Source organism: Spodoptera frugiperda, chromosome 11 (genome assembly GCF_023101765.2).
Source record: "Spodoptera frugiperda isolate SF20-4 chromosome 11, AGI-APGP_CSIRO_Sfru_2.0, whole genome shotgun sequence".
Classification (NCBI taxonomy): Eukaryota; Metazoa; Arthropoda; class Insecta; order Lepidoptera; family Noctuidae; genus Spodoptera; species Spodoptera frugiperda.
The window spans coordinates 4478761-4495604 of record NC_064222.1 but is presented as its reverse complement, the minus strand read 5'-3'; the positions used below and the strand labels follow the sequence as shown (position 1 = coordinate 4495604).

Here is a 16844-nt window from a genome sequence, read left to right as displayed (position 1 = left end):
CAAATCAATGTTTATGATTGGTTAAAATACGTGTTTAGTCCGGTCATTATACGATATTGAAATATCAAAAATTCCGACAGAGCTGAATTTTGGTACAGACCTTTATTTTACTATAAAGATTAAAAATTTAAAAGTCCCCATCGATCCCATATGTGCTTCAAAAGTTATTCGAGGTCAAAGGTCAACATTTTAGGTTATTTGACATTTTCTCAAAACCCATAAGTTTTATCATAAAAATACCAAAGACCTAATTTGTAGATCTCAAAATTCTCTACAAAATGGTCGTTATAAGTTTTTCTATAAGTATTACCGTTTCTAAGATAGATTCGTGTGTCCCCACACACATTTTCCACTTTGGAAGCGTCTAACTTTCAAACGATTGATTTTGACGAAAAGTGGTTTTAGAAACCTTAATGTCTTTTTTAAAGACCTATCCATAGACACCCATCACGGATATGTAAGCTGAAAAAAATTTTTTTTGAATCAGTTCCATGTATGGAGTGCCCCCCTTTACTTTTTAAATTTATAAATTTTTATTCAAAATTCGAATAGCGGTTACCGAAATACACCATCTTACAAAGTTTCAACTATGTAGGCCCAACAGGCTGTGACATACGGACGGACGGACGGACGGACGGACGGACAGACATTTATTTCCGAAACTGTTGGGCCTACATAGTTCAACCTTTGTAAGATGGTGTATTTCGGTAACCGCTATTCGAATTTTGAATAAAATTTTATAAATTTAAAAAGTAAAGGGGGGCACTCCATACGTGGAACTAATTCAAAAAAATTTTTTTCAGCTTGCATATCCGTGATGGTTGTCTATGGATAGGTCTTTAAAAAAGACATTAAGGTTTCTAAAACCACTTTTCGTCAAAATCAATCGTTTGAAAGTTAGACGCTTCCAAAGTGGAAAACACACGAATCTATCTTAGAAACGGTAATACTTATAGAAAAACTTATAAAGACCATTTTGTAGAGAATTTTGAGATCTACAAATTTGGTCTGAGGTATTTTTTTGAAAAAGTTACGGTTTTTGAGAAAATCTCAAAATACCTAAAATGTTGACCTTTGACCTCGAATATCTTTTGAAGCACATATGGGATCGATGGGGACTTTTAAATTTTTAATCTTTATAGTAAAATAAAGGTCTGTACCAAAATTCAGCTCTGTCGGAATTTTTGTTCTTTCATTACTGTTTTCAGGTCTAAATTGACCGGACTAGTTTTATAGTTTATATGAATCTATCAGACGGATGGATAGTGGCTTTGCCATCTTCCCTATATTGTGGTCTATAATTGAATATCTGGTTTGTATTCAGAGTTTTATGTTGCAGTTGTGATCACGAATGAATAATGATTCAGAATAAATGCGTTTTGTTGTATATTTCGTTGTTTTAATGTATATAGCGTGTAGTTACTCTACTTATATTCGTTACGTTTCGTCTAATTAGGAATTACGCGTACGCTATACGCGGTCTTATTTGGATCTTGTTCAACGTAAAACATGGTATCCCCCTTTTATTTAGGATTCCGATATAAGGACTTCGAATTAAATTTGGATTTTAACGCGACAAACATATCTATATACTATTCCTTAGTAACGATTTTGTTCCGAATACAATTGCTAAGGACTGAATTAAGTAACCATTGAATGACTCTGAGTTCGGCAGTAAGAGTTGTAACCAAATGAAACAAAACAAATAGTAATAAAAAAACAATTTTATTTATAAAAATACAATGTACACTTTACAATCTCATCTCAATAGAGAAATATATAATTTGTTCTTATTTACACCGAGAGTCGTCTACAATAAATAACTCTAAAAGCGTTGCAACACTGGAAATTATTATCTAAACAATATGCGCTCGAAAATTAAATTTGTACTTCATTGTTTCGTATAAAACTATAAACATCAAGCTGGGACATAGAAATCACATTACAAATTTTAACAACCTTCGCTTACAGTTACGTTAATGGAATTTAAATTATACGTCAATGAAAATAAATACTAAAATCGTTTGTTTCGTGTGTAGCGCTGTTAGATCCTGGACGGTAGACTTCATGTCCAGTTATTTTGTGCTAACTGTTCACGGGGATCGAACGAACCAAGCCGCATAAGACCTGGCTTGATAACCCTCGATTCCCACGTACAAGAATGGTCGAAGATATTAAAATATCACTAGAACTTCCACTTCAAATAAAAGTTTAGAAGTCCGCGTGTATTGCTATTCGTAAAAATTGTGCTAAATCCAACATGGCACTGTCAACTGGCAATTTTACATACAAAAAAGGAGATGTGGCAACACCAAGCCTTTTTACATTGCACCAATTTTACTGACATTGCTGCCTACAAGGGGCGGGGCGTATCAAAACCCCGCCCCTTTTCAGTCCTGACAGGTACATTAGTTTGTAACTAATGCCTGAGTGAATGTTTGAGCTTACTTTGTTTATCTTAATGTAAAGGAACGTCATACTAGTGCTAGGTATAAACTATTGTCAGTTGATATGTTCGCCGTCTCGCCATCTTTTCTTTGATCGCTCGAATGCTTCCTTTATGCAGGCTCTGTGAAAATACATTAATTTGTACAAAAGAACCTAAATAAGGTTATGTTTTAAAATAAATATAATCCAATCAAGTGTTTTGTTTATACGTTGCTTGTCCCACATTAGGATTTTCTCCTGTGTCGTGGGTGCGTTTACAAACATACAAGTTCACATACACACGGCACTCGGACCCGGAAAAGCAATTTGTAGAACACACAGAGTTGCTCCGTGCGGGAATCGAACCCGCGACTCGTCCCACGGCAGCCAGTTGCCTAGCCACCACGCTAACCGTGCAGTCGTTATTATCATCAAGCCACAGAAATATTTCGATCAAATACGAAATAAGTGGTGGGTGGGAAATGTTATGCCATTATTTTGGATCAAATCAAATATTTATGAACTTTAGCACCATACTGCTGTCTAGGTATATAGTTTCAGTTGTCAGAGCCAATTGACGTATTGCCTAGCTATAATAAAGTCTTAACACCACGTATACTGGACTTTGTTCTTCCTCCTAAAATGACGTCACAAGTATCTACGCAGGTCTCACCTGAAGAGTGACTGGTGCAGTATGTAGGCGGACACGTGGCCCGCGTCCACGTACCGCACCTCCGCGCCCGGCCAGATCTCTTCCAACGTGCCGACGTCATCGCGCGGCACGTACGCATCGTGTTTCGCGCATACAGCTGTGTCATAGAGGGATTTGGTTAGTTTTATAGTTCTAACATCAGAACTTAAGACGGGCTATTTACTATGTTTATTAATGTCCATGAGTTTCCGATAATTATTTTTATAGTTCCATTTGTTTCTTTGGATGTTACAAGAATTAACTAATGGCTAAATACTCTACGGTCACTCAATTTATTTTAAGTTTCAAGAATAGTTCTATCGCTATATTTTTTTGTCAAGTGACAGAAATAACATGATATTGAAGTAACTTAAAATTAGGTAACATTTCAGTATTCAGTATTTAAGTAGTTTTAGACACTATTCTAAAACTTTAGTTTAATAACGAGTATGTGTCCTATGATCTAAGATAAAAATTAAGCTTTTTTTATCATTTTTGTTCAAGAAAAAGTCTATGCAGTACCCTTAGTACGAGTTTGCTTTACGTTTAAAGCAATCGAAATGAGAACGCGTTCGGCGCTCTGATTGGCCGGCTCGAATAAACCTACCAATCAGAGCGCCGAACACGCTGTCGTTTCGATTACTTTAAACGTGTAGCAAACTTATACTAAGGGTTCAGATCACGAATATAAATACTCGTACACTATTTCACCATATAGCTGTATGTCCGGAAATATATAATACCAAAGGTACGATAGTTGTTGTCGGAACGTTAACCATGCAAGATGGTTGCCAAAATACGTTCCAACTATAAATATAGCTTAGAATGTGAAAGTGTTTGCGCTATCACTTTCTATATTATATTTAGATTCATCATTTACTACAGTGTGCGCTGCAATCAAAAATAGATTGCAAAGTTCCAACTTCCATTTATTATTAAGAATATATCGGCGATTCTTGTTTTAAAAAAATTGATAATACACCAACAAAAGAGTCATTCTTTTGTGAGACATACTAAATTTAACTAAAAAATCCCGGTTTACTTACGTAAATATACGGAGAACAGTTCTACTAATCTAAGAGTCTCGCTGTGACTCGAAACTAGTAGAGCGTTTCTCCATAAATTTACGTGAGCAAGCCGTGATTTTTTAGTTAAAAGGGTCAGACATTTTGTTTAACTCAATTGCAACTTGTTGCAGTTTTTATGATAGTGGTTGCTATGAAGTTTAGGAAGATAGAAACTTCCTGAAGTTACAGTACACGTGGACACAATGAGTGCCAAGATACCAAACTAAAAAATGCATAGTATCTATAAATAAACTAGTAAACCCGGCGAACTCCGTTTCGCCACCACCGAAACCGAATGCAAAACCGTGGAAATCGGTTCGTGCGTTCTGGAGTTAAAGCGTCAGGAAGGAAAACCCGACCTATGTTTATATAATAAAAAAAAAGAAGACTATCACCTAACCAAAAACAAAACTATCTTCAAAACGTACTTACCAATGATCAAAGAAGTGTCGTAGGGCACGGAAAAATTGCTAAGATGCGTACATTCGTCCATGATGCCTCTCATGAACTGTAGCGTCTCTCTGTCCCTCCAATGTATTTTACTTATGTCTATCTTTTTCCCACTTTTACTACTGGATTTTAAGAAGGGTAAATAATTTATCCACAGGTCTGATGAGAAGTTCCATGATTTATCTGGTTTCTTTATGATTTCTTCTTTCGGTGGTACAGTTGTTAACGGGTTTTCTAGAGGCTTCGGGGTTGCTACTACATTTTCCTGTTTGGCACTTAGTACTGGAGATTGAACCTTGTTATTCTCTTCTGATTGTTTCTGTATTGTCACTACTAATTCTTGGAGGTCGGCTGGAAGAAAAATATATAATATGGTTGTTAAAAATTGTAGGAAATATGTTAAAATTGTAATTTGTGACGTTATTCTTAGACAAAGGATGATTTGATTTGCATTGTCTGTTTGTGATAGTTTCTTGTTATATACAGGATAATTTTTGTTGATGTGGCAAAATTTTCATATCTTCTGTAAAGGCAATATAGAACACGTTACTACCGATTTAAAAAATATATTTTTCTATGTTAGAACATAAATATGTTTTGCATTGAATATCTTTCATCGGTCATAACTTAAGATTTTTGGACTGAACATACCAAAAAAATGTGCTTATTTTTACTTAATGAATATCATATAAAATAAAGAATTTGCCACACTTATAAAAAATCTCCTGCACCTACAGCATATATAGCATCATTTTATTACTAAATATGCCAGAAAAATCTTTCTTGCTTTATTTAATCAAACTGTAGTACTATTGATATTCTTCATCAAATAGACTAGAACTCTAGATAAACACACAACAACATATAAATCAGTTCTTTTACAAATGGACTTACCAACTTTACACTTTAACAAGACTTCCTTGATCCGTGGCTCGCTCATATTGTTGATAGCATCGATATCGGTCGGCTCCAACACAAACTTCTCATTCGACGTCAATTTGTTATACAACTCTAAACTAATTTTATTTTCATCCAACAACATCTTCAATTCTTCATGTATATTCTCGATTTGGCTCTTATCTACGTTTCTAGGCACTTTGTTTATATTATCTATTAAGTTATCCGGTACAGCATTTTCTTTGTAAGTTATATCTAATTCTTTTTTTGTGTCATTTTTGTCGGTTTTTTCTTGTGGTATGTCTATGTTTTGAGAGTATGTGCGTGCGAACTTCTTGCCTGCGAGGAACGCTTCGTCCACTATTGTCACCATTTTCGATAGTTTCTCTCTATACTCGCCGTCTGATAAGTACTGGTCCTCTAGCAGGTCCCAGTTTATCGAATGCGACATTACACCCTGAAGAATTATAGAATAAATTCTTTATGCGTGTTAATATAGAGCTCAAATTAGTTTGCATTAGGTTTGAGTTATATTACAACTTGAATCATAGTTTTAGAATAAGATTCTGACTTTTATGTGTATCAAAATAGAGCTCAAATTAGTTTGCACTAAGTTTCAGTTAAACTACACTCTGTAGATACATTTTCAGATAGAATTTTCGATACTGACTCTTACGAGAATCAAAATAGAGCTCAAATTAGTTTGCACTAAGTTTAAGTATAAGTTTTAGTAACATTATGAGTCTTAATGAAGAAGATATAAGGCATATAATCGAGTTACCTGTAAGAATACTGCGGATGCAGTTGACCACGACAGACATGGGACCAGTACTAGAGGTTTCGGCCAGTTTGTAGCTGCCAATGACGCCATCTGTCGTATGATATGTATTTTTTTAGCATAGGTACATTTAAAAATAATTTAAAATTTGTTTAAAAATGTGTACGCGTTGTTTTTGTAGAAACCGTACGTATTATGGTAAGCGTGAAAGGCCCGCATCGTACGAATAGCAAGCATCGTACGCATCACATGAAGGCATTGCTGATGATGCGGTGCGTACGATGCGGATCAGTGGACGCAGTTGTACGAGTTTCTATACAAGACAAACTATATCCGTTACAATGCGTATGATGCGGGCCTATGGACGAGTACCTTTAAAGGTTACTTTTACATTGACATCACACAAAGAAGTTTATCCTCTCTTAAAATGGTTTACAAAGAACCAATCACATAGATATAACAAGGTATATAGGCGTAGCCGAAAAATGCGTGCCTAGATATTACAGAGCGTTATTTTTCTAGTTAGCATAGTACATCCCCTGTTTGGCAAAGGTCTCTATTACTGCTGTGAATTTTTTTTTCTCATGTATGAAGTTTTTTTAGTGGCTCGACTTTCTTGAACCCCTCCCGAAACTAGAACCTGGCTACGCCTATGACAAGGTATACTTACATGTCCGCCCATAGAGAGGCCGGTGACGCCTAGCGGGCCGAGGCCGTTGCGCTCGCACCAGTGGAACAGCACCAGCGACTCCAGGATCAGGCAGCCGCCCATCACGAATATATCCGACACGTTGTGCAGAGAGGAACGACTGGGGAGATACATACAGTTGTGTTACAAGAAGGTTTTCGTTGAGTGTTATATTTATGGTTTGCTAATAGTGTTATAGTACAGCATTAGTAGTTTTACCGGGGGTCCAATCTTTCCCACATAAAGGCTAGTGTAGCGATACATGACAAGTGATAGATTACAGTAGTCGCACATAGGTGATCGAGGAACTAATCAACGGATGACGTCATAAATCCTACAGTCCATATCAAGTTTACATGCGAATAAATATGGATAGAATATCCCAACGAACAATAGTTGGGCAGAAAGCCCGTCAGCTACGACGCTTGGTCGGAGGATCCTCTTTTTTTAGAGAACTTTACTCACTGTGCCCTAAACTGGTAATGCTCTTGTACCTTCTCTAGTGTTACGGGTACTCATGGGCGAAGCTAATTGCTTAACTCCAGATGATACGTCTGCTCATGTGGGTGGATAGAGCGCTGATTTTTCGAAAATCCTCAATAACAGAATTTGGAATTGAATAGATGTGATGCTACATCATGATAAAAACCTTACAATTTCTATAATTTATAACCATTTTAAGTGAAATAGGTTCTAACTTCTTGAAAATACTTACACTTGGTCAGTCGGCTTGCGCAGTCCATAGAAGGGGTTCTCCAGTATGATGCCACCGATGCCGGCTTCCTTCAGTAGAGGCTTCACCATCAGGTTGCGTCGTCGCCAGAAAAACTGGAAGCAAACAAGTGAACAACAGTGTTGAATCTTTATGTACATAGGATAGGTAAGTAATTTGTACTTTATTTGAGTAATTTTGATAAAGGTAAGTTATACTTAATGAATTAGGTACTAGGGGCTCTTAGTACGAGTTTGTTTTACGTTTAACGAGATCGAAATGAGAGCACGTTCGGCTCTAATTGATTGGTTCATTCCAGCCGGCCGATACTAAGCTATGTAACTGTGCGAGGAAGATGTGCTATGAAGATGCGCCGCCGCAAAGTAGCTGTGCGAGGAAGATGCGCAGTTAGAGTATGCGATGTATCGATAGTAGGGAAGCTATCCATAGCACGCATCTTTCCATATAAAAACATAGCTTAGCTGAGTCCGTTTCCACCAGTGCTAAGCTTTATGTACCAATGAATATGATGGATGAATGCCAAATGCATCCATAGCAACGTAACATAGCACATCTCGGGTAGAAAAACACATTGATATTCCATTGTTCCGCAATACATTAACTCCCCTCTGATAGGTAAAGCCGACGATTAATAAAAATAATGTGGGCAAACGTCCAAAAACCTTACTTCGGTACAAAAACGCATAAGTCAAACATACAAGGATGTGCAACCGTTCTGTTTACTGGCCGAGAGCCAAAAGACGAGTATTAGTGTTTATTTCTTTCAATCTCAACGTCCATTTTTGTTTTTATTCCTGTCAAAATTATTAGGGTCAATAACCGAACGTTTGTAGATAATATTCCATTCTAAGTACGTAGATACGGCTACAAATCGAACTATACAAAACCAATTTATCATGGCCTCGCTTTGTATGATCTTTTCCCACAATCCACGGTCAGTTTATACTGGTTTTCGTATAGCTAGCGATTAGCACATGCATTAGGCATTAGGTGGTCGTAAATCGGTACCATGTTATCAAATTATGCGTTTCGATAAAATTTAATGATAAGATATCGTAAAGTCGATAAGTTAGTTTTACGTATTGTAGGAATAAAAGGAAATCTGTGTACATTACAATGTTGATGTTAAATTGTGCAGCTTTAAGGTAAGTGTCCACAGGTCCACATCGTACGCATCACACGCAACGGATATCAGTTTGTCTTGTATAGAAAATCTTATAACTGTTTCCACTGATCCTTATGGTACGGACCGCATCATAGGCAATGCCTACATGCGATGCGTAGTGCGTACTGATGACGCCATACGGAATGCGTAGGTACGACGTGTGCGATGCGTACGATGCGGATCTATTGACGCGTACCTTAAAGCTGCGTAATTCACTAATGAAAATTCAGTATCAAGTTTTCTTTTAAGAAATCGATGATGATTGAAGCAGGTGAAACCTGATTGATTTCCCACAGACAATGTTAGAGTTCTTCAATAATTTATAGAACACATGCTTTGTTCCCACAGGTAGGTAGGTATATATCTAGGTGATATCTAGTCATATAGTAGGTTCAAACGACAAAACGTTATGTCTCAATATATTTTTGAAATTTCATTATAGATTTTCAACTTTAAAACTTGTACATAATAAGGTTTGAAATATATTGAAAAATCTTGTCTAGTCTAGAACTAATCAGTGTCATTACCATTTACTAATATTCAGTAGTTATAATAATAGTTTTGTTATAGAAAAAGAAGCCTTAATTACGCCAATATCTACTAATTAATGCAAATTATAGTTTGAATTGTCTCGTGACTGTCGACCGTGATGTTTTAAAAGAATATAAACTGCAGAGATTGCGTAACATTGCTGTCCTAGTTTCAATTATGTGGGACAACGAAATGCTTTCCAGCGAGTTTGGCGCAAACTGTTGGACAAACTATTTTGTTTAGGTGCTTAGAATTTTGAAGATCATTATTATAAATGCGAAAGTTTGGGATGGATAATTTAATTTAAAAAGTTTTGGATGAAAATTAGCAGAGAGAGATTTGTAGTTTGAAATAGGTCGTTTACCATCTTTCGGAAATGTTCAGTTTTCTTTAACTAGGTATACTTATTTAACATCAAGAAGTGGCAGAGGTTTTTTTTAAGGGGGAATATCATCCATTAATGACTTCTCACAAATTGCCTTGGGCAAGGCGAGAGGGAGTGTCAGACTCTTAATGACTAAAAACCACCCCGTTCCTACTCCAGCTCTTTGAGCCGGAGCCCCAGTAAGCCCGCCAGGTAGTTCGCAGCTCCAGCACTTCCCGGAGGAAGTAGCAAAGGTGGTCAGATTATAAGTATCTTAGAATTTAGTCATAAAAATATTCAGAGTCTAGTCTAGTATTGAAAGCAGCACACTGTATCTAGAGACTGAAACGTAATTGATCTGGGTTTGACAATAATGTTATGGAACAAGTTGTTCAATAGATACGGAACTTCACAGTTCCGATTCGATATTGATTTATTATTAATTCAACCTTTAACATTGTAAGATAATAATTTGTAACAGTAACAGCGTGATAATCAACGCGTGTCCCTCTATGTGTTACGTAAGTCCCATGCCAGACATATCTACCCATATAGTTGAGGAATCACTGACAGACAGACTGACACACTATTATTTATTTATTTGTAGCTATTTCAAATGATTTGACTTTGACTTTGATCTCATTTGCGACTGTCGATCCATTTATGTGCTTCTACCTTCTATTAGTCTATCCTGTGCCCGAGTGGAGCCACAATTGATACATTTTATTAACTACACCTACATTTGATTGTGGAACACATTCATGTATTGAATATGGAGTAACACGTGATCTCGATCCGGCGGGCTGAATATACTCAGATCCGTTGAACGAAAACGACAGCGCGATCGCCGCTCTGAGTGGCCGGCTGGAATAAACCAACCAATCAGAGCGTCGAAAGCGCACTCGTTTAGATTACTTTAAACTTAAGCAAACTCGAAAGAAGGATACTGGAGTAATCTCTAAATCTGATTTTCCGTCCTCAAAGTCCTCAAAACGTCTTTGAGTCAGTTTTGGGTGTACGTGACCACTCGTCAGTAAGCACGCTACGATTATTATTCATCAGTCGTAGTGTGGACTTACTAAACCGGGTGATTCCTGTAGTGGCCTGGAAGTTAAAGCTTCTAACCAGGGCTATAAATACGACAGACGGATAGACGATAGACGGATCACCTGATGGTAAGCAATCGCCGCCCATGGACACCCAAAACACCAGAGGCGTTACAAGTGCGTTGCTGGCCTTTTAGGGGGTAGGAATTTAAGGGTTGTTGGAGAATCGAATCGAGATGTGAAGATTAGGAAGAAGGATTGTTGGCACTCATACAACGCAAGCGTTGTTTCACATCGGTTTTCTGTGAGGCCGTGGTATCACTCCGAGTCGAGTCGAGCCGTTCCATTACACTTACAATCTAATAGACCGTATCGCTAAGATAACCCCAACTGGGGTAATGAAGCTTTATTCAGTGTGGTCATTGAAGATAAATTGAGACACCCTTTGTTATATTATATAGCAGATACCTAACTGGAAAAATGTAACCATAATACAAGATCATCTCTGTTCATGATACATTACATTGTAAGCCCAAACAGATTAGCCTTAGGAAGCCTCAGATCGATCTTCCTTATCAAAAATATCTCCGACATAATAATGTGCTATCGTATGACAGTATAATCGAGTGACGTCACGCCTTAGTCAGTCGTGTCGAATGCGTGACGTGCGACATTAAGTATCGTGCCAATGCCTTGTGCATAAATACATGTTTTTGTTTACACTTGTGTAGTGCGGATGATTATACTAATCTAGGTATTATTTATGTCTGTATTGTTTTATGACATATGACATTCTGTTGCTGTTAACTAGAAGGAAAAGAGTAGCCTAAGGGAAAACATGTTTATATTTAAATGTAGGTACTAGCTTTTGCCAGCGGCTTCGCTCGCGTCAGCAGGCGTCCTAGTGAGCTCATACCCTATCTGTATTCCAAATTTCATCAAAATCCGTTCAGTAATTTCAGCGCAATTGACAGACAAATATCCAAACAAACTTACACATTTATAATACATAAAAGTGTGATTACATACTTTTTATTTCCAGTGATTTAGTCATAAGTTACTCATATTAATGTGAAGTGACATATTATTTATTTTCACAAAATAAATTAGTTAAAAATCCATAAATTACAGAAGTATATTTAAAGCACATTTTCCATCTTTAGCCTATTCAATTTTATAAAACAAATATGTACTACTTGAATTATTAAAAATTTAAAAAACCCCCGACATAAAAACTTAATTTCCCTTTAAAAAGTAAAAAATAATAAAAGAAACTTAATCTTAAAGTACCTAACAATGTACTAATAATTCTAAAAAAAAATACGTCTCGTTGGGGGACCGCTCCTAATTATTTCTTACTTATCTACGATTTGTTCATAAGTATCACATGCTTGGTGTTAACATTAAAGTAAATTGATGTTTAAGTACTTAACTATAACGCAGAAAATAGAAATATAGCAACGCGGGCGGCGGTGTGCAGTCCGTATTCATGCGGTCCCCCAACGAGACGTATTTTTTTTTAGAATTATTAGTACATTGTTAGGTACTTTAAGATTAAGTTTCTTTTATTATTTTTTACTTTTTAAAGGGAAATTAAGTTTTTATGTCGGGGGTTTTTTAAATTTTTAATTTATTATTTTATACTTTTTATAGGTAGGTTAGGTTAAGTTAGGCTTAGTATATTACATATACTTACTATAATTTCGATTCTTGTTAAGGTAAAGATTACATCTAAGGTCAAGCTCGTTCGCTTTTATTTTTTTTTTGACTTATTAATTACTAGTTTTTGTTTCTATAAGTAGGCTAAAGATTACATTGGTGCAAGATTTTTTGTTTGTAATAAAACGTTAAATTAAAAATTTTATATTTTTGTTATAAAATTTTATTTTTTTTATTTAATTCTTTATTTTTGTTAATACGGAAAAATAATATCTTTCAATATCTTCTTTCAATGCGGTTTAATTTGAGACCCCATCCCAGTATATTTGCAGACCTTCGGCTAATCTCCCCACTTTCACCGCTCATAACTTTAAAACGGCTCAACCGATTTTCATCAAACATGTCTAAAAACACTCGCACATAAGTCCCCTTTCATACGAAAAAAACTAAATTGAAATCACTGCATCCGTTTGGGAGTTATGATGCCACAGACAGACAGACAGACAGACAGACAGACAGACAGACAGACCGACAGACAGACAGACAGACACGTCAAACTTATAACACCCCTCTTTTTGCGTCGGGGGTTAAAAATTAATTTTATTGCTTTACTTAATAACTTGTTTTAACATTAAATACAATGTGTGATAATTTTAATATATTTAAATGGCATTGATGTGTGTAACTATTATTTAAATTAAATTAAAATATCCTTGATAAAGTTTTATAATTAGATCTAGTATAGCCTCAATTGGTCAGCTTGTTGTTTTTTTATAATAGGTTTTAATGAGATTTAGTTATTGTGAAAATGTGAGTAAGAACACAGGATGATTAAGCCTTATACTTTTATATCAGATCACAATATGTTTTCCATTGTCTCATATACTGTCAGACAAAAGGTTAAATATAGCAGTATCAGTACTATTGATGGGCTCACATGAAAGACTGATTGTTAAGAAGATTAATGATGAAATTTCGCAGTCTTTACATACAGATAAATAGGTAGATACATAGCATAAAATTCATTTACCGATTTTAACTAATTTTCATCCTTGTCTTGTTGGAATAAAGTTGAAAATTGATTGAAATAATTAGATAACAGAACATAGTTTCTCTGTTATTTATGTGAGGTACTAATTATAATGTTTCTACGTTCCAGTTCAGTACCCACATACATTATTCAGTTCAGTCTTAAAAAAACCTTTAACACATTAACACACACAAGTTCTGTAGCCCTGCCGCTCATATCGTATTGCTGTGACTGAGAACATGCATGATTTTCTCGTTCTATTCACTTAATTGCTCCTCCTTATTTAGTGTAGATATAAGCTTTTCGATTTTTAGCTGCGTGCTAGGGGCATGGTAATTGATATTTAACTGGGTGCTTAAAGGATTATTTATTACTTACATGGTCTCCGGTGCCAGCTAGATGTAGACATACAGGTTTGCAATGTTTCTCCGGCCAGTGGATCGGGAGGAGAGCCTGGAAATGTGCTTTCTGTGCGATTTTGGGCACTATTCCAGGCAGGTATCGTTCCAAAGGAGTTATGAAGTAGCCTTCAAAGAGTTGGCAATCTGATAGTGTTTGATGCTGCAAATATATAATGAGCATAATTTATTAGGTAGTTGTATAAAATATTTTTATGTAAAATTAAATATTGTAGATGTAAATTTAATGCTAAGGAATATTAATGTTTCCAATTAGAATTATCTAATTAGAACTATCCTTTATGTATTATTTAATAGCAGAAAATTATTAATGTTGATGTTCTCATCATTAGTTTTAGGTTACTTGAAGGTATTTAGACAATTTTTAAAAATAGGTATATTCACAATTTGACTGTTTTTCTTCACATTCCAATTGGAATAGTTCTAAAATGCTCTGCTTACCTTTGTAATCGTAACAGGGTAGTCCCTTTCAACTAATTTGAAGCATTCGTCGCGGTTTGAAACCACTTTTCGGAACTCGAATAACCTAAAACACAACACGAGAACGGCTTGTAAACAAACTCGTAGTTTCACGAAAATCACGGAATAAGCAGGTTGGCGGCAACACTTGTTACACAACACCTCTAGCGCGTGTATTATCATCACACTGACCTTCGCAAGTTCTCCGGTTTCCCCCATCCTTTAGTAAAAAACTTGGTTAAAAGTATACTCCTGTACACAGCGTCTAACCTGCTAGCCGACATGTTTCGTGACCCGGACGGTAATGGCCTGTTTCATTGACAAGTTTAATTTATGAAATCTTTTTGATTTCTCTGTTACGATTACCCTTTGTCAATACATTTTGGTTGAGAATGACTGAAACTGAATGTGATGGGAAATGTCAACATTGACGACAAGTTTCTTTTTTCAGGATGGTCAGCTGTTATCTGTCATTTTGACAGTTGCGTTAGTTTTAGGGTTTTTTGTGTCAATGAAAATGTTTGATAAAAAATTAAAATTTTTATTTGACTGAAATAAAACATACACAAACGATAATTAATGCTTAAAAAAAATATAAAAATTAATAACTATCTTAAAATATGTAAGAACCGGAAAAACGTGTATAAAATTTTAAACAATAAATTGAACAAACTTTGCGTTCGAAAACCTATATTCTCAAACCTAAAAAGCAGATTTTTGTCGTATATTTTTATGATCGCTCCTCGCTTATTAGCAAAATTTAATAAGACAAATAGATTAATTTTTAACGAATGACTATATAATAAAATATTATGGTATCACAGAATAATTATTTGGTCTAGATTAATGTTTTAATTTAACTAACTTCAGAACGCATTCAGATGAAAATTCGCGGGAAATTTAACCACAATGGCCGAATAGGAAACAAACTTTGTTTCTTACCCAGCGGGTAGTAAAGGGTTTTGGTTCTTAGTCAAGGTGATTGAATTGAATTTCTGTCACCCCTCACTTCCACCGGTTTGACGAGGCGCTTAAAATGAGACAACTTGGTAATACTGCTATAAGTTTATTTTGAACAGTTTTATTTAGCTTGTCCTTAAGTAATTGTAGCCTCTTTCTAACTATAGATCAATCTGATATTCGGTACATACTCTCAATCTTGATCACTACTCGATACATATACTATTTCCATCTATCTCCATTTTTTTTTACTTTCGATAAATATACAAATAACGTTTTCCATTATGATCATCTATTTATTTTCTGGGGGCCCTCTGTATCCTCGAGGTCTGGGCTTAACCCCAAAAAGCCCTTAGGTAGATCCTTCTCTGTTATTATTGCTTTTTTAAATTGAATCAATCACATTGTATAGGTTAGCGGCATTACGGGCCGTAGGTAATGTGCACCTCTTCCGGGATAAAAGGCGTGACGTTGATTTGATTTTAATTTAATATTTTAATTTATTTTAAGTATTTCATGCCCATTTTCCACCGCGAGCGCAACGGATCCATTAATGAATTCAAATTAATCAACTCTTTGTTGAGTTGGTGGAAATATAAACCTATTTCCTATAAATGCTTACACAGCCTTTTTTTAGGACAAGCCCACCACAACCTCCCATACCGCTGCAACTCATGTGAGCCAGGATCTACAGTAGATACAACCATGAAAACACCGGAACAATTAAGTCCGGCGCGTCGCAGGAAAACGAATGACTGTCTTGGATCCCGCAACGAAACAAATCAGAAGATGTTATTAGAGGGGAAGAAAAAGAAAACGATAGTTTCCACTTCCCTCGGTGAATTAAATGCAGGAGACAGAATGACTTAAGCCTAAAGGCACAAAAGAGACTTACACAGCTTACACAGCCCAGCTAATCTAGCTTATGTCTGTGTGTATATGTATCACTGCATCAAATATCGCGGATATGACAAGTGACAATCATTTATTACACCTATTGTCTATCCATCAGCTACCGCATACTTAATGAAAACTATACCTAATGATACATAAGCCCACATACATAATTATTATGTTAATTGAATACCTATTTACAAACAGGTTCATATATATCTACTTAAAAACACATGTGTATAAAATGGACAGTAAAAATGTCAATCAGGAGATGTATTATAGAATTCAAATATGGCGGTGCTCCCATTCTATGAAGATGCTAATAGATTAGGTATTTTATATGCTAATCGCTACGTAGGATGGTATTCTGCGATGGTCCGTGTTAATGAGAAAAATGACATTTCTTTTATATGGTAACGTGGAGTCGTTTATTATTTTAATTTATTTGAAGATTGTTTATCGGAACGTTATGAGGAATTGGACATGGCCTTGGACGGTGTTTTAAGTAAAATGTTTATATTAATATTAAATGAGTTTGTAGAAAAAAGTATCAAGTTTGAGTCGAGTTAAGAAATAGGTATCTAAT

General features: G+C 35.6%; 1 protein-coding gene across 1 annotated transcript; it reads right to left on the bottom strand.

The window, feature by feature from the left end:
* Positions 1–1706: 1706 nt before the first annotated feature.
* LOC118274627 (protein ABHD18) lies at positions 1707–14846 on the bottom strand. The gene is made up of 10 exons (XM_035592259.2): positions 14597–14846; positions 14387–14471; positions 13905–14087; positions 7714–7826; positions 6981–7119; positions 6314–6403; positions 5530–5989; positions 4618–4986; positions 3101–3236; positions 1707–2569 (listed from the first exon to the last, which is right to left on the bottom strand). Exons 1-10 carry the CDS (start codon positions 14686–14688, stop codon positions 2503–2505), a joined length of 1734 nt encoding a protein of 577 aa, XP_035448152.2. The 5' UTR covers positions 14689–14846; the 3' UTR covers positions 1707–2502.
* Between the last annotated feature and the right edge of the window lie 1998 nt (positions 14847–16844).